At 45.7% G+C, this 25,806-nt stretch overlaps 1 protein-coding gene across 1 annotated transcript in view; it reads right to left on the bottom strand.

Annotated features, from left to right (window-relative positions):
* LOC143986871 (uncharacterized) overlaps positions 1–25,806 on the bottom strand; it is a 116,880-nt gene that overhangs the window by 85,754 nt on the left and 5,320 nt on the right. The window contains exons 8-14 of the mRNA XM_077485278.1: positions 22,124–22,959; positions 8,987–8,995; positions 8,726–8,860; positions 8,516–8,639; positions 8,302–8,399; positions 8,071–8,212; positions 1,328–2,043 (exon numbers count right to left, since the gene is read on the bottom strand). Of these exons, the coding sequence (XP_077341404.1) occupies positions 1,328–2,043; positions 8,071–8,212; positions 8,302–8,399; positions 8,516–8,639; positions 8,726–8,860; positions 8,987–8,995; positions 22,124–22,959 (2,060 nt within the window). The remainder of the gene's footprint in view (positions 1–1,327; positions 2,044–8,070; positions 8,213–8,301; positions 8,400–8,515; positions 8,640–8,725; positions 8,861–8,986; positions 8,996–22,123; positions 22,960–25,806) is intronic.

Raw genomic sequence — 25,806 nt, 5'->3', positions numbered from 1 at the left:
GACGGAGATTCGACAAAGCAACGAAAAACACACACATTTATAATAATATTCGACGGAGCATCGAAACTGTACGACGCTGCAATCGTACATTTCCGGAGTCAAATGCTCCATCTATATAGGCTATATAGAGTTTAGCAGCTCCGTCGAATCTTCTTTATACATTCGACAGACACCATAAGCCTCCAAAGACAGATTCGACCATAATTCATGTGGATTTTCGACGAATGCAATTTTTGAACGAAAAACTAAATAAATAAAAACACATTTTGGGAGTAACTAAATAAATGTATTTTTCGGGCGAAAATGAAATTCTGAAACAAAATATTTCACTCTGCACATGTCTAGAGAGGGTGATCACCCACCCAGCCAGTGCCCAGCACTGCCCACATCAGGAAGGAGTATGCATGTGTTGCCCCCAGGTACCTTTTGTTAGTTGTTATTGTTTTAATGTGTCATTTAAGCTTCAATCATGCACATCTAAGGGGTATGTCCATGGGGAAGGACACTGCCAGCTGCTTACAGCGGTCAGAGATTATTCATTAATACTCTGGATGCATGGCTGTGCTGCCCAACATGGGCACAGGCACCGTCTCACTCCTGATGTCTGCAACTGCACTGCACATATGGCCCAGTGTCCAGAGAAGGTAGAGAGTGGAGAAAGAACTCTGACTCCTCCCAGTTGATGCCAAAAGTTTCCTGGGCCACCCTGAGCACCCCTTCCACTGTGTAGGGTTCTGACAGATCGGGACGGTGCCTAACAATGCAAGAGTGTAACTCCATCTAGTGTACACAATGTGGTAATAATACTGCAGTGCATCATTATTGTCACTAGATAGAGCTGCTGATCATAGGAAATAACTATATGCAATAAAATACAGCAAATATTTGTCATGCCTAGGCAAATGTGTGTCATATTTATTCTACATTTTCTTTTTTAAATAGCCCTAAGAGTTTGTGAGATCTTACACCACAAAATGTACTCAGCCAATGAGAGGTAATGATTCCATTTTTATTTTTCTCCTGCTATCAATGGCCAACACTGTACAACACTTCATCCATGTCTTTGGTGATCTCTGATCTCCTTATCAACTGTTTCTTACATGATGAAGATCAGCCATGGAGTATATCTGAGGTGTATATCAGGGTGTGCTTCTTCCCCACATGAGAGCGGTGATGTCCAGCAACATTCATATAGAAGACATTTCCGCACTCAAGGCACTAATACACCTCGAGGGTTGTGTGGGATCACTGATGTACAGGAAGACAGGACTTCAGTGAGGAGCAATTCCCTCACTCAGGACAAGAATACGGCTTGCCCCCCCCCCCCCCCCGTGTGAGATCTCTGATGTTTGTAAAGACCAGACCTCTGTGTAAAACATTTCCCGCACTCAGGACAGGAATACGGCTTCTCCCCCGTGTGAGATCTCAGATGATTATAAAAATTGGACTTATCTGAAAAACATTTCCCGCACTCCGGACAGGAATACGGCTTTGCTCCTGTGTGAGACCTCTGATGTTTGACAAGAGCTGATTTTTGTACAAAACATTTCCCGCACTCAGAACAGAAATATGGCTTTTCCCCCGTGTGCAATCTGTGATGATTATACAGGTTGGACTTCTCTGAAAAGCATCTCCCGCACTCAGAACAGGAAAGTGGCTTCTCCGCCATGTGAGTTCTCTGGTGTCTGTAAAGACTGCACTTCAATGAAAAACGTTTCCCGCACTCAGGACAGGAATACGGCTTCTCCCCTGTGTGAGATCTTTTATGCACATTAAGTTTGGATTTAGAATGGAAACACTTCCCGCACTCGGTACAGGAAAAGCTCTTCTCTGTTGGAAGGACGGCACCGTCCCTCACAGTCTGAGGTTCCTCAGGATAAGAGGAATACGATGGTCCATCTACACTGTGTGGTGCCGGATGGACATTTGAGGTAGTCGGGTTTTCTCCTGGACTATACTGTGTGATGTCCTCATCTTCTACTTTACAGTCTGGAGACAAAGTGAGACAATCCTCTGAGGTTTTCCTCATCTCCCGTCCATCTACTAAAATAGAAATACAAAGATTATTACTAGACATGAGCTGATTGGTTCCCCTAAACCAGGACTCCGCCCACATCAGGCAGCTTTGTCTCTGAGGATCTTACAATTCCCCCCTCAAGGTAACTAGTAAATGGGTCCTCTGATCTCCTACCAGATCATTTCTTTATTCATGGACCTTAGTCAGAGAGTGAGGAAACAACGAGAACTGTCTTTTATAGGAGTGACAGTGATGAGGGGATTATATGACGAGTGTCCCCTCCCCCTCTATCACTCATTGCCATCTTCCCAACACAAGAAGTCCTGCACTTCCTTATTTAGTCCATGATTTAGTCATGAATAACAGCGGGGCTGAGCCCCACCAGAGGTCAGAGAGTGAGGATGGGGGGAGAACAACCAAGATGAAGACTGGACTGATCCTGAAGACCCCCATCATTGGGTTATTGACTCCTCCCTCATTATCACTTTCTGTTTAAGGTTAAAAAGTCTGAGGAAGTTATCACATTATTATCAACATGTAAAAGTCTGTGCTCCAATCAAATCATCAGATATAAAATGTCTAGCTGGTAGGAAATGGGTGCAAAAGAAGTCAGGACTATGTAATGTACAACATTTTGTATAGGCTACAACAGATAGGACTATAGAGTATCAGAATGATGTAATGTGCAACATAGAGTATATAGTGCAAGGGTCAGCAGTATGCTATGTAAACATAAATTTTATAATGTAAGGGTCAGGACTAATAATGTTAGTATTCAGTAATCAGTAGTAGCTTAAAAATGTACTTGAAGAGAGTGTGTCCCGCTGACTTCTGAGATGGCTGCATCCTGAGGAGCTCTCAGTCTCAAGCCTGCTAAGCGCCAGTACAGAGCGACAGATGTGCCCAGTTTTTGGCTCTCTGGAGACTGATATCACAGCCCAACATCCTGGGAATACCAAAGAAGCGAACACATTGGTCAGTGCCACACAAGCTGAAAGATCGTTTTCCCCTGTGATGACGCGGGACTTCCAAGGCCCCGCCATGTGTGTCTCAACCTGCACAGCGATCTGACTCCCTGCTCAGCAACCTGGTGAGGTCCCTCCCCCTGACAGCCCCTCCACTCGGAGTTCAGCAAAGTCTAATGCCCCGTACACACAGTCGGAAATTCCTACGAAAAAGGTCAGAACGGATTATATTGTTGGAAAATCCGATCGTGTGTGGGCTCTATCGGACATTTTATGTCTGTAAATCTGACGGAAAAAATTTGAGAGCAGGACCTCAAATTTTCCGACAACAAAATCCGATCAGACTTTTTCCGATCAGACAAAGTGCCACGCATGCTCAGATCAAAGTATGAGAGCAAAGCTATTGGCTACTAGCCTGAATGTAGTCCAGTCGCAACGAACAAACGTCATCACGTTCCGAACGATCATATTTTCCGACAACTTTGTCCAACACCAGTTTCGGACAAAATCCGTCTGAAAAAAAATCAGATGGATTTTGTGGTCGGAATTTCCGACCGTGTGTATGAAAGCTAAGCAGAGGGACTTTCTCAGAGAGGGCATTACAAGGCAGAGCAGACCTATCATCTGCAGAATTTATTCGATCATTTTCCAACGACTACCCAGCCTGTGTCAGTGTCTGCACTTAAGGGCATGTTGCACTTAGACATGGTGGCTATGCTAACCAAGTCTAACTTCTCTGTGCAAGATCTGCAGCAAATAGTCACACATATAGAGCATAAGATTGATGATATTTTTACAGCCCACAACTTAGTGGATGCGTGTACAGACCCACAGTCCGGTCTGCAAAAAATTCAGGCTAAATTAGTAGATATGGAGGACAGGTCCAGATGCAACAATATCAAATTTTGTGGGGTTCCTAAAATGATTCCTTCCTCTGGATTACAAGACTTTTTGCTACAAATATTGTGTACTCTAGTTCCTGACCTGCAGGACTTTGAGCTCATCATAAACAGGGAACATAGGCTGCCCAAACCTGATTACCTTGTGGATACAGTGCTGCCGGATGTTTTGTCCAGGATCCACTACTACCATGTAAAGGAAAAAGCTATGCAGGTAGCTCAGAAAAACTTGCACCTGCCGGATCAGTTCCCAGGCATTGTTCTTTAACCACTTCAGCGCCGGAAGGTTTTACCGCCTTCCTGACCAGAGCATTTTTTTTTTCCGATTCAGCACTGCATCAATTTAGCTGACAATTACGTGGTCGTGCAACCTTGTACCCAAACAAAATTGATGTCCTCTTTTCCCCACAAATAGAGCCTTCTTTTGGTAGTATTTGATCACCTCTGCGGTTTTTATTTTTTGCGCTATAAACAAGGCTGGCAATTTTGAAAAAAAAGCAATATTTTTTACTTTTTGCTATAATAAATATCCTCAAAATATATATATATATATATATATATATATATATATATATATATATAAATCCACAGTTTAAGCCAATCTGTACTATGCTACATATTATTGGAAAAAAAAAATCACAAATCACAAATCAGTGTATATTGATTGGTTTGAGCAAAAGTTATTTTTTTTACTAGTAATTGCGGCGATCTGCGATTTTTATTGGGACTGTGACACTATTTTGGGACCATTGACATTTATTAGAGCTACAAATATCCACTGATTACTGTATAAATGACCCTGCAGTGAAGGGGGTTAAACACTAAGGGGCGATCAAGGGGTTAAGTGTGTTCCCTGGATGTGTTCTAACTGTAGGGGGGATGTGCTCACTACAACATGCCAGTGATCCCTGCTCCCGATAACAAGGAGCAGTAGATCCCTGTGATGTTGCTAGGCTGAACAGGGAAATGCTTTGTTTACATAGGCATCTCCCTGCTCTGCCTCTCCTCGCTGCATTCGCGGGCCGTTGGTGAATATAGAGTTTGCGGGACCCATGGGCACTCTCTCGTGGCGCACGGCGGGGCGTGTGCCCACTAGGCAGCAAATTCAAAGGGACGTACGGGTACGCTCTTTTGCCAGCCCATGCCATTCTGACAATGTAAATCGGAGTGTGGCGGTCGGCAAGTGGTTAAGCTGATTCGTCCCAGGTTACTATTCAAAACAGGGAAACATTTCTCACCATCACATCGGCTCTCCAGAACCATAAAATCATCCATCACTGGGGGTTCCCAACTAAGCTATCGGTTACGTATCAAGAAAAAACATTCACCATTTACTCTTTGGAAGCGAGACATAAATACCGGAAGGAATGGAATATCTTGGCACCTGATGATCCTATTGAGATGAAAAAAGGCCCAGCCAAGTTATGTAATGACTGGTCACAGCTGCTGAATTTCTATCTCTGGTAGGCATCTCTTGAACCTAACATTTGCAGTTCTAGGACAGGATACCCTGGACTGATGTGATTCAAAATTTTTATTGCATATTTCGGAAGTGTTCTCCAGCCCCTACAGAGTTCCCAACTGATGCTGCTAGGGATGCCGGGATTAGTTACAGTTTCTGTCTTTATTTTTCTTCTACTGTTTGTATTTTGTTTTTCTTTATCTTATCTTTCGTTGATTCCCATTCAGAGTTTGGCCCTAGCTCCAGTCTCTGATGCCTGGTGTGACATGTATATCAACACCCCTTTTCACGCAGTGCCTCATGGACCTTATCATCCTATCTTAAATGTGGACCTTTTTACCCCGATACAGACGCCTGGATGGACTACCCTCTCTTATTTGATATGGTCAGCTTGTTTTATTTTGTCTCAGAACTCTGTCATAGTTTTTGCTGTCTCTAAGCTGTGCACTTGTAGACGGAAACCCCATTTTGTGCCTTTTCGTGCTCCCCAGGAATTAGATCTTCTCCAAATCCAGGGTTTCCCTTCTCACTTGTAAGGTCATGTCATTTCTTATTTTATGTATTGTTTATGTTTCAGAGTTAAGTTTGTGTCTTTTAATGTGAAAGGGCTCAATAGCCCTTTTAAGCGTAAGGTCATGTGGTCTGAAGCTCAGAAACTAAGGGGGGGGGGGGTGTTTTCTGCATACAAGAGACCCACTTTAAATGGAGAAAATCCTCCTAAATTTTTGAACAAAGCTTCTCCCCATATGTTCTATGCAAATGCAGAAGCCAAACAGACCTACTGAAGAAGCCGAAGGTGTGGGCGTAACGCGTATTGGGGGGGGGGGGGGAGCTACGCTGGTTACATTGAAAACAAGGCCATCTGCGGGTCAAGTGAGTCTAGGCAGTGTGAAAGGGATCAGTAGCAGCTTGATGCACCCATGGCTCTGTTTATGATTTTATCATATGTCCAGGGGTGCTATACAGAGGCATCCAGTACGGGGTAATCAGATTGTTGGGCTGCACTTAAGGAATCAGGAACACAAATGTAAGTGAAAAAAAAAAAGGTATATTTGTTAAGGTAAGGACACATGTGCAACACCAGCAAACCATAAACAAGAAATGAAACACAGCAAACCCCCAAACACCTAACGATTATATATTTTATATATATATATATATATATATATATATATATATATATATATATATAAAAAATCTTTCTCTCATATATATATATATATATATATATACACATATACACACACACACACACACATATATATATATATACACACACATACACACAAGCAAAGGGGAGCAGAAGACCAGGTACTAAGAGCGGTCAGCAAGTGGGAGCTGGGAGCAGGTAACAGTGCCCAGGACAAGGCAGGAAACAGATCAGGTTCAGGCAGGGACAAGGTAGCAGAGGGAATTCTGAAGCCCTGAGCCTTGGCTAAGGGCGGGCTTATATAGGCCAGTAGACCCACATCAGGTGCAACCTGATAGTTCTTAATCCTGGCAGGGAGACACCCGCTGGTGGCCCCCAGAACTACACCCTTTGGTGCTGAACATAACAGTGCCACCAGCAGGTGCACCAAGCAATGACACCATTCCTGACATCATAGCACTTTGTCTTCTAATTTTATTTCAGTGCATTTTTATTGGATATTTTAATAAATAAGTATTTGCATACAGAGAGCACTATCGGTTTTATTCTGTTTTACATGATATATAAATCTGGGGTTGCCACTAGAGGAAGAAAAGGAGCTGTCTTATGTGCCATTGATGATACAGTCCAAGGAGGGGCCAACCAAAGCCTGCTTTGACCTAGACTGATTGAGGTCAGTACTGTGAGGTGAGAGATTGAGCAGCACTGCATAGACTGGATTATATCTGTGCACACAACATGACATCGGTGGTGGGTACACGCTATGTTCCATTTTATACTTATACCATAGCACTCTGTGTGATAATTCCATGGGAGTAGTTCTGAGTCGGGGGTTTCACATTTGTATACAGAGAGCATTATTAGTCCCATTTTGTTTTGTATATGATCTACATTGGAGAGAGGTGCCAACAGAAGAGGAAATGAATCCCCAGATGAACTACCGATGATATTAGCCCAAGGAGGGACAATAAAGCCATTTCTGACCTTATTCTTAGCGAGGTCGATACCATGAGGTGAGAGGCTATTATCTACACCACATGAGATTATGCATGTTTTAAGCAACACGGGGTGGATTTGAAGATACCTGTGAACATCACTGCATTATTACATATTGGTGGTGGACGCACTTTATATTATGGACTCGATTTTTTGCACTTTTTTTGAATTGTGCTACATCAAAAAACTCTTGACAGCTTTAACCCCTCCTTGGTACCTAGACAGTCTCTGAAAACTCTTACACAATGAGTCACGTTACGATATCTGGCTTTGGCACCACTCTATAATATGGTGGGACCATGCCCCTATGTCTCCGACCAGGTGGGCTTTGTGAAAGGGAAGCAGGAGACTGATGGAACTTGTAGGACACTCAGTCTACTCCGACTACCTGAAGTACTCCAATCTAAATACATAAATTGTGTCTGCAGCACAGAGAAGGAAGATTATCCAAGAGAAATACAGGAATACAGAACGGGGAACACAGCTCAGGAAAGTGGCTGATATCACCCAGTCCCCACCCTACTCTGGACCAATCAGTGAGCAGTATGGGTGGAGGAATGTATTTAGTGTTAATGACCCACCTGTGCTGATCTCTGTAGGAGTGTCCTCCTCTATAAATGTCACAGTTATTCCATCCTCCTCCATAGACTGCTGATCATCCCTCATATACATCTCTACTTCTTCTGCTTTACCCTCAACTTTAGAATCTCTCAGGTTTCCACTCTGAATATGGAATAAAAATGACATCAATGGTAACAATGCAGATAATGTACAGATCCTAATGATACTATCAGTGATTGTTCCTCATCTACCTGATGAAGGTGAGGGATGCTGTGATCTTCCTGTGTGGAATCCCGGGAATACAGAGGATGGGGACATCTCTCTGGTGGGTTCCCATTACTGGATCCATCTGTAGGAAACACACACACTGACTGAATACATTGTTTCTATGTGTTTATCAGATGATGGGGGATCTAGGTGGAGCCTCCGTACTGCTCTCTCCTTTACAATAAAGTCTCCTCTTACCCGGTGATGTGAGGGGCGGCTGAATGTCCATCATGACGTCCTTGTAGAGATCCTTGTGTCCTTCTAAATACTCCCACTCCTCCATGGAGAAATAGACAGTGACATCCTGACACCTTATAGGAACCTGACACACACAATGATACAGTCACCATCCAGACACCTCCCTTGTCTGTTACTGGATAATGTCCCAGAATTCCCGGCACCGCTCACCTCTCCTGTCAGCAGCTCCGTCATCTTCTTGGTGACTTCTAGAATCTTCTCCATGTTGTGTCTATCGGGTTTTAGGGAGTCGCATGGAGGCACTGTGATGGTCATATGATCACCTGACTTCACAGGAGGAAATCTCTGTATTGGGAACCAATAGGAATATCATGTTAGAATCCCAGAATCCTTCTCACCTCTCCGGTCAGGACTGTGTTTTATTAATAGAGATAAGAGTGATGTCATGTGACCTCCCAGAATCCTCCTCACCTCTCCAGTCAGCAGGTAGATGATCTCCAGGGTGAGGTTTAGTATCTTCTCAGTCATGTGACTCCGGTCCTCCGCCATCCTCATTGGTCATGTGATCTATACAGGTTTCCCTGTAAACCAATAATTGATGACAGAGAATGATCTGGATTGTGCTGGTTGTAGAATATTAGGATGGGATGTATGGGGCATAATATGAGGGAAGAACAGACCCCCGTTGGATTACACACAGAGGAACATTCAGTTTAGGGTTGTTTTGGTCCGGGAAACTCTCACCTTTGGCTTGATGGATCACAAAGTCCTTTTTCTATGTAAAATTTGTTTTGCTCGTTTTTGATCTGCTGGATAAGAAAGACAAATAATATTCCTTTTATGTCTAAATAAACTGCATCCCCCACACCTAAATAAAAGTCATATAAGTTGTTTAAAAATGACTAATAAAGAAAAAAAATGAGAAGAATGTTCCAGCCCTTTACATGAGGAAATTTTCTGAAGGGGTTAATCTAGGTCGCCACACTATATATGTGTGTTTTTCATCATCTGCTGGAGATAAAAGACATCACAGCGACTATGGAGGAAGAGGACGGACATGACGGGGGTTACTGGGTGTAAATAGAAAATAAGATCTTATTACCTCCTCTGCTGCCACTTCCAATAATGTCTTCTCTGTACTTCCTGTCTGTATCTGACATCACTTCCTGTCTTCCATAGAGACTTCCTGTCTTGGTAGAAGTAAGATCGCCATCTTGTGGAGTTCAAAGGAACTGCAGCCCTGAGAAACATCTCGTAGTGTGAACACGGCCTTGTGCTGTGTGTAGGTACTGTATATTCTTATAGATGGGTCATCTCTACTCCCACCAAGGGGGATAGAAATATATTACTGCTCAGGGGAGACATTTTTGCACCTTTGACTTTAGGCGTGTTTTATTAATAGAGATAAGAGTGATGTCATGTGACCTCCCAGAATCCTCCTCACCTCTCCAGTCAGCAGGTAGATGATCTCCAGGGTGAGGTTTAGTATCTTCTCAGGTTTAGTATCTTCTCAGTAAATTGACTTTAGGCGTGCTCTAAACCCAGTATACACCGCTATATCCACCTATATAGCTAACTATCTTGCTTTTTTTAAATAGAGCTTGCAGTCAGTGGTAGGAGATTGTGCGCGCTGTCTGCGTGCTCTGAACCCAGTATACACCGCTATATCCATCTATATAGCTAGCTATCTTGCTAGTTTTAAATAGAGCTTGCAGTCAGTGGTAGGAGATTGTGCGTGCTGTCTGCGTGCTCTGAACCCAGTATACACCGCTATAGCCATCTATATAGCTAGCTATCTTGCTCGTTTTAAATAGAGCTTGCAGTCAGTGGTAGGAGATTGTGCGTGCTGTCTGCGTGCTCTGAACCCAGTATACACCGCTATATCCATCTATATAGCTAGCTATCTTGCTAGTTTTAAATAGAGCTTGCAGTCAGTGGTAGGAGATTGTGCGTGCTGTCTGCGTGCTCTGAACCCAGTATACACCGCTATATCCATCTATATAGCTAGCTATCTTGCTCGTTTTAAATAGAGCTTGCAGTCAGTGGTAGGAGATTGTGTGTGCTGTCTGCGTGCTCTGAACCCAGTATACACCGCTATATCCATCTATATAGCTAGCTATCTTGCTCGTTTTAAATAGAGCTTGCAGTCAGTGGTAGGAGATTGTGCGTGCTGTCTGCGTTCTCTGAACCCAGTATACACCGCTATATCCACCTATATAGCTAGCTATCTTTTTCATTTTAAATAGAGCTTGCAGTCAGTGGTAGGAGATTGTGCGTGCTGTCTGCGTGCTCTGAACCCAGTATACACCGCTATATCCATCTATATAGCTAGCTATCTTGTTCGTTTTAAATAGAGCTTGCAGTCAGGGGTAGGGGATTGTGCGTGCTGTCTGCGTGCTCTGAACCCAGTATACACCGCTATAGCCACCTATATAGCTAGCTATCTTGCTAGTTTTAAATAGAGCTTGCAGTCAGTGGTAGGAGATTGTGTGTGCTGTCTACGTGCTCTGAACCCAGTATACACTGCTATATCCATCTATATAGATAGCTATCTTGCTCGTTTTAAATAGAGCTTGCAGTCAGTCGTAGGAGATTGTGCGTGCTGTCTGCGTGCTCTGAACCCAGTATACACCACTATATCCATCTATATAGCTAGCTATCTTGCTAGTTTTAAATAGAGCTTGCAGTCAGTGGTAGGAGATTGTGCGTGCTGTCTGCGTGCTCTGAACCCAGTATACACCGCTATATCCACCTATATAGCTAGCTATCTTGCTCGTTTTAAATAGAGCTTGCAGTCAGTGGTAGGAGATTGTGCGTGCTGTCTGCGTGCTCTGAACCCAGTATACACCGCTATATTCACCTATATAGCTAGCTATATTTCTCTTTTTTAATAGAGCTTGCAGTCAGTGGTAGGAGATTGTGCGTGCTGTCTGCGTGCTCTGAACCCAGTATACACCGCTATATCCACCTATATAGCTAGCTATCTTGCTCGTTTTAATTAGAGCTTGCAGTCAGTGGTAGGAGATTGTGCGTGCTGTCTGCGTGCTCTGAACCCAGTATACACCGCTATATCCATCTATATAGCTAGCTATCTTGCTCGTTTTAAATAGAGCTTGCAGTCAGTGGTAAGAGATTCTGCGTGCTCTGAACCCAGTTTACACCGCTATATCCATCTATATAGCTAGCTATCTTGCTCGTTTTAAATAGAGCTTGCAGTCAGTTGTAGGAGCTTGTGCGTGCTGGCTGCGTGCTCTGATCTCTGAGGACTTCCAGAGTGGTGGAGGAGGAAAGGGAGCTGATGGCTTCGGTCAGCCCAGGCCAGGGGCCTGTTTCACAGCCTAATGAAGGATGTGGAGCCCCTAAGCTCCTGGAGCTCGTCAAGGAGGAGAGGTTGTTCTTGGAGAACCAGCTGGATCTTGCAGATTGGTCTCTGAGACAGCCAGGAGAGGATGCGGAGAAATCTGCAGACAGAAGGAAGAAAGCTAAAAGCTTAATTGTGAAGGCTTCCCGCAGCTACTGCGAGAAAATGAAGGTCCTGGCGGAGCTAAGGAACCGGAGAGACAGATCGGGCGTTGTAAAGAGACAGGAGTATAAGACTGTGATAGACGGATTGAAGAAGCAGTGCAACATGATTGGTGAGCTGTTATCCAACCTGATTGACAGTGCTTCTAGTGAGAAAGATTTTCTATCTAATGTGGACAAAGCGATGAGAATTGCGTGTGACGAGGGGACCCAGGCAGGGAGACTCCGCAGACAGCGTTCAGCCCCAGACACAGCCTTGGAAGAGGAAATGGCGGGTCCTTCTGTGGAAGCCGGCCATGAAGAGACAGAAGGTGTGGCGGAAGGAGAGATGGACAGTGACAAACTGGAGAGAAAGACTGTGGTTGAAAGAAAGCAAGTGATTTGTAAAGAGACAGTTCCGGTGAGGAAGAGTGCAGAGAAGGCTGGTAGTGTGAAGAGTATCCCTGGTGACAAAACTGCTAACTCCGCTAGTCCTACAGAGGGGTCAGGTAAGCCCAAGGGTTGCCAGCCTATGAACGGGGCTGTGTCCCCAGAGGGCAGGTTAGACCCCGGTGAAGTGGGAAGGAGGCAGCAAAGGGACAATAAAGACAAGAGTATCGCTAAAGATAAGAAGATACCAGTGGTTCAGCTTGCTAGGCTAGTAAGCAAAGAAAAGATGGACTTACCTGTGCAGTCCCCAGTGATCCCAGCCGGTGGTTGCAAGCAGGGCATGCCGTCAGTGGGTCTCAGGGTAAGGGGACTAGGGTATGTGAAAGTCAAGCCAGCTTGGCTGCCGCTGTGGGAAGCGGTACAGTGTCGACCGGCGGCATGGCGTCTGATGGTTTGGGAATGGCGGCCGTGAATAAGAAAACGCCGTCTTCCCGCGGGAGGAGGGGTGGTGCTTCTGACCGCGAGGCCAATAGTAGCGTGGTAGAGGTGATGATGCACTTCCGGTGGGCGGGTTGGTTCCTGGTGGGATTAGCTCGCGGCCGGAAGTGACGGTGGCGGGACCGGAAGTTGACCACGGAGGTCATTTTCAGCCAAAATCTGCTAAGGCTTCCGGTCCTCTTTCCGGTCAGGAGAATGTGAATATAAATAATGGTGTTGAAATGTCAAGCTGTATAGTGCCAGAGCAAGTTTCAGCCTGGGGTGACTGCCCAATGGGTGAGCTAGATGATGAGAACCCTGCAATGGCGTTCATTCACGGCTTGGGGGGATCTCAATCAAAGCAAAGTCAAGTATTGGTAGATTCCTGCGGGGCCCATATGGAGGTAGAGTGGCAGGAATCTTGGAATGCGTTGTTTTACAGCTCTGAAGAGGAAACTCATTCTAAGGTTCAGCCTGGTGTAAAAAATATGGGGAATGTGAGTTCTCATGCTGGGGGGGAGGGGGTTTCTTCGCATGTTGTACCCCCAGTGTCAGTGACAGAAGCTCCTCCTCCGGAACCCGTGCTAAGGGGTACACCGGAGGTAAGGTTACTGACAGCCCTTGGTGAAAGGCGTTCCTACGCCAATGTGGCTGGGTCCAGCGTGCCTCTGGACCACTTGTACCATCAGTTCGGGGCCAGTAATTTTAGGGTACCCCCAACTGGTCAGACCTCCGGGGCCAACTCTTGGTCTAGGGGGGCAAGGGGTCCGGAGCGCAAGCGTAGGAATGTAGTTCAATTGAGATGGGAGGGTGAGGGTCAGTGCCCCACGAGGGGTCAAGTAGTCGACATGGTCCTGGCGTTGGGGTTCAGGGTGGCTGAGTTATTTGCTGTAATTCACCCATCAGGTTCCCCTGACTTTGATGTCAGCTTCACCAACGCAGTGACCATGGAGCGTTTTCTAACCGCCTTTGGGTTAGTTAGGGGGGCTGATCCTTGGAAGGGGTTCCGTTTGATCCCTTTGAGTAGACAGGAGGAGATCAAAAATCTTACAGTATTAGTGAGGAATGAGAGCCTGCCCCCGGAGGACATAGCAACTTGGCTGGGAAGACACGGCCAGTTGCAGTGTCCTCTGAACAAATGTCTAGATGAGCGTGGGGTATGGACTGGAGCATCGAACACCAGGATTCGCTTGAAAAGATCTGGCAACACGGTTGCGCATGTCCCAGGGAGTGCTTTCCTGGGAAGGGACAGAATCCTGGTGTTTTACCCAGGTCAGCCCCGTAGGTGTTTCAGGTGCGGGTGTCCAACCCACCTGAGTGCAGATTGCACAATCGTGCGCTGCACTAAGTGTAATAAGTTTGGGCACTCAGGTGACACTTGCGGATTGATCTGCTGCAACCTTTGTGGTCAAATGGGGCATCCCTTTAGTAGATGCCCCAGGGCCTACAGGGGTGAAGCTGCAGCAGATGGTGGGCCAGGTGGGGATAGTGCTCCGCCTCCTGCTGGGCAGAGTTCTAGAGGAGAAAGGCAGGATAGTACTCCAGCGGCAGAACCGCAGGGTGCATCCCGAACCCAAAAAGCAAGTAGGGTCCCTCAAAAAGAGAAAGGGGTACGGCCTGTAGATGTTGCCCAGGCCCCTGGTGTTGAAGTCCAGGTGTCTGGTCAAGATATTGGTCAGGTGGGGGTGGTTGGGCCTTCTCTTTCGGGTGGGGGGGCACAAGGTTCCAACTCCCAGGTTTCTGTTCCCACTCGCCTTCATCGGAGATGTAGGCCAGGAAGGCGCCTGGTCACTGTCTCTTCATCCGAATCTTCGGCTGGGGATGATAGGTCTGGGGAGGAGGAGATGGAGGTTTCAGTTAAAGGGGCTCAGAAGCGCCCAAAAGAGGTGTCGGATGAGGAGGGTGAAGTTGCTTGGGTCACGATCAGGAAAAAACAAGGGAAGAAGAAGAAAAAGAGGGCTCCGCCACCTGAGGTGGATCCTGGGCCACCATCAGGGCCTAGTAGTAGAGGTGAAGCTCTACTCATAGATTTTTCTTCTGGGGGTGAGGTGGGGGAGGATGACATGTAAAAATTGTTTTTCCCCTTTTGATTGTATAGTTTGTTGTTGTTAGTTACTTTGTAAAGTGAATGTAAACTGATATTTGTTTTGTAATGTAAAGTTTGTATGATTGGTAGCAGTTATCTATTAAAAAATATCCACCTACATCGCTCTTCTCTAATTGAGCCATCTGCCATCTGCAGGAGTTAGTGGGTGTTGTGCGTGCCTCCAGCACAATATACACTACCCAATTGCTGGTTTTCCCAACTCCCTTCAGGCCATTACCATGTATGGAAGGCCAGCAAGGAGAGGCAGACAGGCGCGAGCTGATAAAAGAGGGCAAGCAGGCTCTGTGTCTAAAGACAACAGTGCTAGTCGTGGACACGGTGCATCGTCATCATCAGCACGTGGCCATGGGACACGCTTGTCCTTCTTTTCGGCAGCTGGACATGTTGAGCCGCAACATGCCAATGACTTGGTAGAGTGGATGACCAAGCCCTCTTCATCCTCCTCAACCTCTCTCACCCAGGCTCAGGGTACTAGCAAAGCAGCTGCCAATGCATCGTCTTCCCTCCTCTCAATGTCATCATCAGTGATTCCTTCCCTAGACCCACCACGTCCTCCTGAGGAGTCTCCTGAACTCTTTGAGCACAGTGTTGGGTACATGCTCCAGGAGGATGCCCAGTGTTTTGTAGGCTCTGATGATGATACTCAACAAGAGGAAGGCAGTAGCGTGAATGCAGAGAGAGGGGATGCTCAAGAAGGACAGCAATCTGGCAGTCATGTTCCACAAGCTGCAGCATACTGCCAGGTTTGCTCCAGCGATGAAGAGGGAGGGGATGATGAGGGCACTGACTCCACGTGGGTGCCTGGTAGGAGAGAGGAGGAGGAGGAGGCACATGTCCAATGAGGCAGGATGCCCTCCGGGGGCCAGCTTAGGGGCAGCACACCTACTGAATCACACCGCAGAGCTCCGCCTCTGCAGGGCGCTGCCTCTGTGCGTTATTCTAAAAGTTCTTTGGTGTGGGCCTTTTTTGAGACGAGTGCATCAAATCGCACCGCTGCTATTTGCAACATATGTCTCAAGCGTATTTTGCGTGGCCAAAACATCAGCCGCTTGGGCACCACATGTTTGACCAGACATATGTTGACCTGCCATGCAGCTCGTTGGCAAGCGTACTCAAAGACCCACACCAAAGAACAAAGCGGAACCTCTCCTTGCTCCTCATCAGCTGGGATCTCCAACCCCACTAGACCTTCAGTCCTCTCTGAAACCTGCTCTAGCTTGGCTAAATTGCTAGCACTTCAACTGCTGCCTTTTCAGTTGGTAGACTCGGCCCCCTTCCGTGAGTTTGTACAATGTGCGGTTCCTCAGTGGCAGGTCCCCAAACGCCACTTTTTCTCATGGAAGGCGATTCCGGCTCTCTACCGGCATGTGGAAGGCAATGTCCTTGCCTCGCTGGACAGGGCAGTCAGCGGTAAGGTGCATATTACCACTGACTCATGGTCCAGCATGCATGGACAGGGACGTTACCTATCTTTCACGGCCCATTGGGTCACTCTTCTGGCAGCTGGGAAGGATGCAGGACAAGGTGCAGTAGTGTTGGAGGTTGTTCTGCCACCACGCCTCCAAAATGCTACTATTGGTTGTGACACACCTCTCTCCTCCACCCCCTCCTCTTCTTCTTCCTCCATGGCCATTTCCAGTGCTCTGTCCTCAGAACCAGCGGTTCTCCGTAGGCATTCCAGGGGCTACGCAAGTACGCAGGCAAAACGATGCCATGCCGTGCTTGCGCTGGTTTGTTTGGGGGACAGGAGCCACACTGGGGCGGATGTTTTGTCAGCTCTGCAGGGGCAGGCCGAGAGGTGGTTGATGCCACGCCAGCTTAAGCCAGGAATGGTGGTTTGCGACAATGGCACCAACCTCCTCTCCGCCCTCCGACAGGGACAACTGACCCATGTGCCCTGTGTGGCTCACGTCCTTAACCTGGTGGTTCAGCGGTTCTTTGGCAGGTACCCGGGCTTACAGGATGTCCTGAAGCAGGCCAGGAAAGTCTGTGTGCATTTCCGCCGATCATTTAATGCCTGTGCTCGGCTGGCTGAGCTCCAAAAGGAGTTGAACCTGCCCAAGAACCGCCTTATATGTGACATGCCCACCAGGTGGAACTCAACGTTGGCCATGCTGCAGCGGCTGCACACGCAGCAGAGGGCCATCAATGAGTACCTGTGCGACTACAGCACCAGGACAGGGTCAGGGGAGCTCGGTTTTTTCTCACCACGCCAGTGGGGCATGATCAGGGATGCATGCACTGTCCTGTCACCGTTTGAGGAGGCCACAAGGATGGTGAGCAGTGACAGTGCATGCATCAGTGACACTGTACCTCTTGTCCACCTCTTGGAGCATACGCTGCGTGGAATAATGGACAGGGCACTTGAGGCAGAACAGAGGCAGGAAGAGGAGGACTTCCTTGCCTCTCAAGGCCCCCTTTGTCCAGACAGTGTTCCTGCTGTGCCACCCATCACACAGGAAGAGGATGAGGAGGAGGAGGAGGATGATTGTGTCAGCATGGAGGTGGAGGCTGGCACTCAGCATCAGCAGCAGCAGCAGTTTTGTAGGGATGATTTACAGTCCCAAGAAACCCGTGGACTTGTACGTGGCTGGGAGGAGGTAGCTGCGGATCATGTTGTCCTCAGTGACCCAGAGGACTCCGGACCGAATGCCTCAGCTAACCTATGCTGCTTGGCCTCCCTGATACTGCAAAGCCTGCGGAAGGATCCTTGTATTCTTCGGATCAAGGAGAGGGACCATTACTGGCTGGCCACTCTCCTTGATCCACGGTACAAGGGTAAGGTTGTCGACCTTATCTTGCCGTCGCAGAGGGAGCAGAGGATGAGACATCTCCGGGAGGCCTTGCAGAAAGGTCTGTGCAACGTGTTCCCAGAGATTGGGAGGTTACAAACTCCTGGTCCTGGACAAAGTGTTGCTGAGGCATCGGTCAGAAGGAACGGTGGAGAAGGTGGCTGTCTGACCGATGCTTTCAGACAATTTTTTAGTCCACAGCCCCAAGGTATGATCAGTTCCAGCAACCATCGCCAGCGTCTGATTTACATGGTGCAGGAATACCTAGGGGCAAGGTCAGACTTGGACACCTTTCAAACCGAAAATCCTCTGGCTTACTGGGTCTTGGGGATGGATCACTGGCCAGAGCTTGCACAGTATGCAATTGAGTTACTGGCCTGTCCAGCATCCAGCCTTCAGTGCTGCTGGTGGCTTTGTTACCGATCACTGGGTGCGCCTGTCCACCGAATCAATTGATCGACTGACCTTCATCAAGATGAATCAGTCTTGGATCACCCACAGCTACCAAGCACCTGAAGCTGATGTAACCAAATCATTTTTTATTTATTTATTTGCAATGGACACCTTTCAAACCGAAAATCCTCTGGCTTACTGGGTCTTGAGGATGGATCACTGGCCAGAGCTTGCACTGTATGCAATTGAGCTACTGGCCTGTCCTGCATCCAGCGTTCGGAACGTACCTTCAGTGCTGCTGGTGGCTTTGTTACCGATCACTGGGTGCGCCTGTCCACCGAATCAGTTGATCGACTGACCTTCATCAAGATGAATCAGTCTTGGATCACCCACAGCTACCAAGCACCTGAAGCTGATGTAACCAAATAATTTTTTTTGAAATATCACATCCCTTCAAGACTGCCTATGCTGATGCTGAGTGACTGTCCTGTTATGTTGATTGTCTATCCTCTTCCTCCTCCGCTGATATGTTGGAAGAACATTTTTGGTACTGGGTGATGCCATCAGCCCAATTTTTCTGCCCCTGTTTAACAGGGGCGTTTAATTACAATTTTTGATGCAATGCTTTGCAGCAGGGCTCATTCCTGCACTACAATTAGAGTATATGGGAGAGGTTGCAGTGTCGTGGCACCAGCACCAGTGCCAGCAGCCCAATTTTTCAGCCCCTGTTTAACAAGGACGTGTAATTACAATTCTTGATATAATATTTCACAGGAGGGCCCGTTCCTGTGCCCACCCAGAGTAACTGTGAGGACTTATAGTGTTGTGGCACCAGCACCACAACTACCAAAGGTCAATTTTTCTACCACTGTTCAACAATGGCATGCAATTACAATTCTTGATATAATCGTTCACAGCAGGGCGCTCCAGCGCCCACCAAGAGTCACTTTGAGGGCTTACAATGTTGTGGCAAAACCAACACCTTGTTCCGCCATTTCTGCAGAGCATATAGGGTAGGCCCCTACTTTCAACCATCCAACTTACAAACATCTCCTACTTGCAAACGGAAGGAGACAACAGCAAGTGAGATGAAAAAAGACGGACGGCAAAACAAATTATACAGGGGTGATAACCCTTCCCTATGTTTTCCAAAAAGCTTAAAAATAGTTTTTTTGACTGGAGCTACACTTTAAAAATGTACCAGTTGAAAATTACAAACAGATTCAACTTAACACAACAAATCTACATAGTCCCTGTCTTGTTTGCACCGCCTGTATACTGCTGTTCTGAGTATATAGGGCCTGGGGGCCACACGTATTTCCATTTTTTTTATATGGGTACGGGGTTCCCCTTAATATCCGTACAAGACCCAAAGGGGCTGGTAATGGGCAGGGAGGGCTACCCATGCCATTTTTCTCAATGATTTTCAACCATATTGCAGGAACCAGATATAACATTAAAACCGCAAGCAGTTTTAAATGACGTTATTTCCGTTAAATGTCATTTTGTGCAGGGACTGTTCTAAACACGGGAAACACGTGGCACTTCACAGGCATACTATAGACACCCGCCAGGCACCATATTTAAAGGAATATTTCACTTTTTTTTCCACTTTAATCGTCATTAAAATCAGTGCTCCCGCCAAAACTGACGTTTTTAAAACTTTTTTTTGCATTGACCCATGTCCCCTGGGGCAGGAGCCAGGTCCCCAAACCCTTTTTAGGACAGTATCTTGCATATTGGCAGTTAAAATTATCACTTTTAATTTCGAACGTGTGAGTCCCATAGACTTCAGTGGGGTTCTAACGTTCGTACGAATTTGGGATCCGTTCGAAAGTTCTGGTGCGAACTGAACCGGGGGGTGTTCGGCTCATCCCTAGTTGTGATACAGGATGTCCCATACACTAAGCACAACTCATTTGAAACCATTTTACTGTAGCATTTTGGAGATATGTCACATTATTCGACTTTGGAGGCCTAAAACAACCAAATTTCTAATAAGTAGAAAAAAAGAATGGTCAGTTCTAGTACAGGATGTCCCATACACTAAGCACAACTCATTTGAAAACATTTTACTGTAGCATTTTGGAGATATATCATGTTATTTGACTTTGGAGGCCTATAACAACCTCATTTCTGTTAAGTAGAAAAAAAGAGTGGTCAGTTCTGATACAGAACATCCCATACACTAGGCACACCTCATTTGAAACCATTTTACTGTAGCATTTTGGAGATATGTGACATTATTCGACTTTGGAGGTGTATAAATAACTCATTTCCAGTAAGTAGAAAAAAAGAATGGTCAGTTCTAGTACAGGACGTCCCATACACTATGCACACTTCATTTGAAACCATTTTACTGTAGCATTTTGGAGATACGTCACGTTATTCGAATTTGGAGGCCTATAACGACCTCATTTCTAATAAGTAGAAATAAGAATGGTCAGTTCTGATACAGAACATCCCATACACTATGCACACCTCATTTGAAATCATTTTACTGTAGTGTTTTGGACTTATGTCACATTATTGGACTTTGGAGGCCTATAACGACCTCATTTCTAATAAGTAGAAAAAAAGAATGGTCAGTTGTGATTAGGGATGAGCTTCGTGTTCGAGTCGAACATACGTTCGACTCGAACATCGGCTGTTCGCCCGTTCATGAACGATGGAGATTCGACAAAGCAACGAAAAACAGACACATTTATAATAATATTCGACGGAGCATCGAAACTGTACGACGCTGCAATCTTACATTTCCGGAGTCAAATGCTCCGTCTATAGGCTATATAGAGTTTAGCAGCTCCGTCGAATCTTCTTTATACATTCGACAGACACCATAAGCCTTCAATGACAGATTCGACCGTAATTCACGTGGATTTTCGGACGAATACAATTTTTGAACGAAAAACTAAATAAATAAAAACACATTTTGGGAGTAACTAAATAAATGTATTTTTCGGGCGAAAATGAAATTCTGAAACAAAATATTTCACTCTGCACATGTCTAGAGAGGGTGATCACCCACCCAGCCAGTGCCCAGCACTGCCCACATCAGGAAGGAGTATGCATGTGTTGCCCCCAGGTACCTTTTGTTAGTTGTTATTGTTTTAATGTGTCATTTAAGCTTCAATCATGCACATCTAAGGGGTGTGTCCCTGGGGAAGAACACTGCCAGCTGCTTACAGCGGTCAGAGATTATTCATTAATACTCTGGATGCATGGCTGTGCTGCCCAACATGGGCACAGGCACCGTCTCACTCCTGATGTCTGCAACTGCACATATGGCCCAGCGCCCAGAGAAGGTAGAGAGTGGAGAAAGAACTCTGACTCCTCCCAGTTGATGCCAATAGTTTCCTGGGCCACCCTGAGCACCCCTTCCACTGTGTAGGGTTCTGACAGATCGGGACGGTGCCTAACAATGCAAGAGTGTAACTCTATCTAGTGTACACAATGTGGTAATAATACTGCAGTGCATCATTATTGTCACTAGATAGAGCTGCTGATCATAGGAAATAACTATATGCAATAAAATACAGCAAATATTTGTCATGCCTAGGCCAATGTGTGTCATATTTATTCTACATTTTTTTTTTTTTTAAATAGCCCTAAGAGTTTGTGAGATCTTACACCACAAAATGTACTCAGCCAATGAGAGGTAATGATTCCATTTTTATTTTTCTCCTGCTATCAATGGCCAACACGGTACAACACTTCATCCATGTCTTTGGTGATCTCTGATCTCCTTATCAACTGTTTCTTACATGATGAAGATCAGCCATGGAGTATATCTGAGGTGTATATCAGGGTGTGCTTCTTCCCCACATGAGAGCTGTGATGTCCAGCAACATTCATATAGAAGACATTTCCCGCACTCAAGGCACTAATACACCTCGAGGGTTGTGTGGGACCCCTGATGTACAGGAAGACAGGACTTCAGTGAGGAACAATTCCCTCACTCAGGACAAGAATACAGCTTGTCCCCCCCGTATGAGATCTCTGATGTTTGTAAAGACCGGACCTCTGTGTAAAACATTTCCCGCACTCAGGACAGGAATACGGCTTCTCCCCCGTGTGAGATCTCTGATGTGTGTAAAGAGCTGACTTCTGTGAAAAATATTTCCCGCACTCAGAACAGGAATATGGCTTCTCTCCTGTGTGAGATCTCAGATGATTATAAAAATTGGACTTATCTGAAAAACATTTCCCGCACTCCGGACAGGAATACGGCTTTGCTCCTGTGTGAGACCTCTGATGTTTGACAAGAGCTGATTTTTGTACAAAACATTTCCCGCACTCAGAACAGAAATATGGCTTTTCCCCCGTGTGCAATCTGTGATGATTATACAGGTTGGACTTCTCTGAAAAGCATCTCCCGCACTCAGAACAGGAAAGTGGCTTCTCCGCCATGTGAGTTCTCTGGTGTCTGTAAAGATTGCACTTCAATGAGAAACATTTCCCGCACTCAGGACAGGAATACGGCTTCTCCCCTGTGTGAGATATTTTATGCACATTAAGTTTGGATTTAAAATGGAAACACTTCCCACACTCGGTACAGGAAAAGCTCTTCTCTGCTGGAAGGGCGGCACCGTCCCGCACAGTCTGAGGTTCCTCAGGATAAGAGGAATACGATGGTCCATCTACACTGTGTGGTGCCGGATGGACATTTGAGGTAGTCGGGTTTTCTCCTGGACTATACTGTGTGATGTCCTCATCTTCTACTTTACAGTCTGGAGACAAAGTGAGACAATCCTCTGAGGTTTTCCTCATCTCCCGTCCATCTACTAAAATAGAAATACAAAGATTATTAATAGACATGAGCTGATTGGTTCCCCTAAACCAGGACTCCGCCCACATCAGGCAGCTTTGTCTCTGAGGATCTTACAATTCCCCCCTCAAGGTAACTAGTAAATGGGTCCTCTGATCTCCTACCAGATCATTTCTTTATTCATGGACCTTAGTCAGAGAGTGAGGAAACAACGAGAACTGTCTTTTATAGGAGTGACAGTGATGAGGGGATTATAGGACGAGTGTCCCCTCCCCCTCTATCACTCATTGACATCTTCCCAACACAAGAAGTCCTGCACTTCCTTATTTAGTCCATGATTTAGTCATGAATAACAGCGGGGCTGAGCCCCACCAGAGGTCAGAGAGTGAGGATGGGGGGAGAACAACCAAGATGAAGACTGGACTGATCCTGAAGACCACCATCATTGGGTTATTGACTCCTCCCTCATTATCACTTTCTGTTTAAGGTTAAAAAGTCTGAGGAAGTTATCATATTATTATCAACATGTAAAAGTCTGTGCTCCAATCAAATCATCAGATATAAAATGTCCAGCTGGTAGGAAATGGGTGTAAAAGAAGTCAGGACTATGTAACGTACAATATTTTGTATAGGCTGCAACAGATAGATAGGACTATAGAGTATCAGAATGATGTAATGTGCAACATAGAATATATAGTGCAAGGGTCAGCAGTATGTAATGTAAACATAAATTTTATAATGTAAGGGTCAGGACTAATAATGTTAGTATTCAGTAATAGCTTAAAAATGTACTTGAAGGGAGTGTGTCCCGCTGACTTCTGAGATGGCTGCATCCTGAGGAGCTCCCAGTCTCAAGCCTGCTAAGCGCCAGTACAGAGCGACAGATGTGCCCAGTTTTTGGCTCTCTGGAGACTGATATCACAGCCCAACATCCTGGGAATACCAAAGAAGCGAACACATTGGTCCGTGCCACACAAGCTGAAAGATTGTTTTCCCCCTGTGATGACGTGGGACTTCCAAGGCTCCGCCATGTGTGTCTCAACCTGCACAGCGATCTGACTCCCTGCTCAGAGACCTGGTGAGTTCCCTCCCCCTGACAGCCCCTCCACTCAGAGTTCAGCAAAGACTAATGCCCCATACACACGGTCGGCAATTCCTACGGAAAAGGTCCGAATGGATTATATTGTTGGAAAATCCAATCGTGTGTGGGCTCTATTGGACATTTTAAGTCGGAAATTCTGGCGGAAAAAATTGAGAGTAGGAGCTCAAATTTTCCGACAACAAAATCCGATCGGATTTTTTCCGATCCTTTGTAGAGAATTCCGATCGGACAAAGTGCCACACATGCTCAGATCAAAGTATAAGAGCAAAGCTATTGGCTACAAGCCTGAATGTAGTCCAGTCACAACGAACGAACGTCATCACGTTTCGAACGATCGGATTTTCCGACAACTTTGTCCAACACCAGTTTCGGACAAAATCCGTCTGAAAAAAAAATCAGATGGATTTTGTAGTCGGAATCTCCGACCGTGTGTATGGGGCATAAGAAAGCTAAGCAGAGGGACTTTCTCAAAAAGGACATTACCAGGCAGAGCAGACCTATCATCTGCAGAATTTATTAGATCATTTTCCAACGACTACACAGACTGTGTCAGTGTCTGACCTTAAGGGCATGTTGGTCTTAGACATGGTGGCTATGCTAACCAAGACTAACTTCTCTGTGCAAGATCTGTAGGAAATAGTCACACATATAGAGCATAAGATTGATGATATTGTTACAGCCCACAACTTAGTGGATGCGTGTACAGACCCACAGTCCGGTCTGCAAAAAATTCAGGCTAAATTAGTAGATATGGAGGACAGGTCCAGATGCAACAATATCAAATTTTGTGGGGTTCCTAAAATGATTCCTTCCTCTGGATTACAAGACTTTTTGCTACAACTATTGTGTCCTCTAGTTCCTGACCTGCAGGAGCTCATCATAAACAGGGAACATAGGCTGCCCAAACCTGATTACCTTGTGGATACAGTGCTGCCGGATGTTTTGTCCAGGATCCACTATTAACATGTAAAGGAAAAAGCTATGCAGGTAGCTCAGAAAAACTTGCACCTGCCGGATCAGTTCCCAGGCATTGTTCTTTAACCACTTCAGCGCCGGAAGGTTTTACCGCCTTCCTGACCAGAGCATTTTTTTTTTCCGATTCAGCACTGCATCAATTTAGCTGACAATTACGTGGTCGTGCAACCTTGTACCCAAACAAAATTGATGTCCTGTTTTCCCCACAAATAGAGCCTTCTTTTGGTAGTATTTGAGCACCTCTGCGGTTTTTATTTTTTGCGCTATAAACAAGGCTGGCAATTTTGAAAAAAAAAAAGCAATATTTTTTACTTTTTGCTATAATAAATAACCTCAAAATTATATATATATATATATATATATATATATAAATCCACAGTTTAAGCCAATCTGTACTATGCTACATATTTTTGGAAAAAAAAAAAATCACAAATCAGTGTATATTGATTGGTTTGAGCATAAGTTATAGCGTCTACAAAATAGGGGATAGATTTATGGCATTTTTATAATTATTTTTTTTTACTAGTAATCGCGGCGATCTGCGATTTTTATTGGGACTGTGACACTATTTTGGGACCATTGACATTTATTAGAGCTACAAATATCCACTGATTACTGTATAAATGACCCTACAGTGAAGGGGGTTAAACACTAAGGAGCGATCAAGGGGTTAAGTGTGTTCCCTGGATGTGTTCTAACTGTAGGGGGGATGTGCTCACTACAACATGACAGAAATCACTGCTCCCAATAACAAGGAGCAGTAGATCCCTGTGATGTTGCTAGGCA

This window comes from Lithobates pipiens, unplaced genomic scaffold, assembly GCF_037356315.1.
Source record: "Lithobates pipiens isolate NorthernLeopardFrog02 unplaced genomic scaffold, aLitPip1_a1.2 Scaffold_18, whole genome shotgun sequence".
NCBI classification, from domain to species: Eukaryota; Metazoa; Chordata; class Amphibia; order Anura; family Ranidae; genus Lithobates; species Lithobates pipiens.
This window is presented reverse-complemented; position numbering and strand designations above follow the sequence as displayed.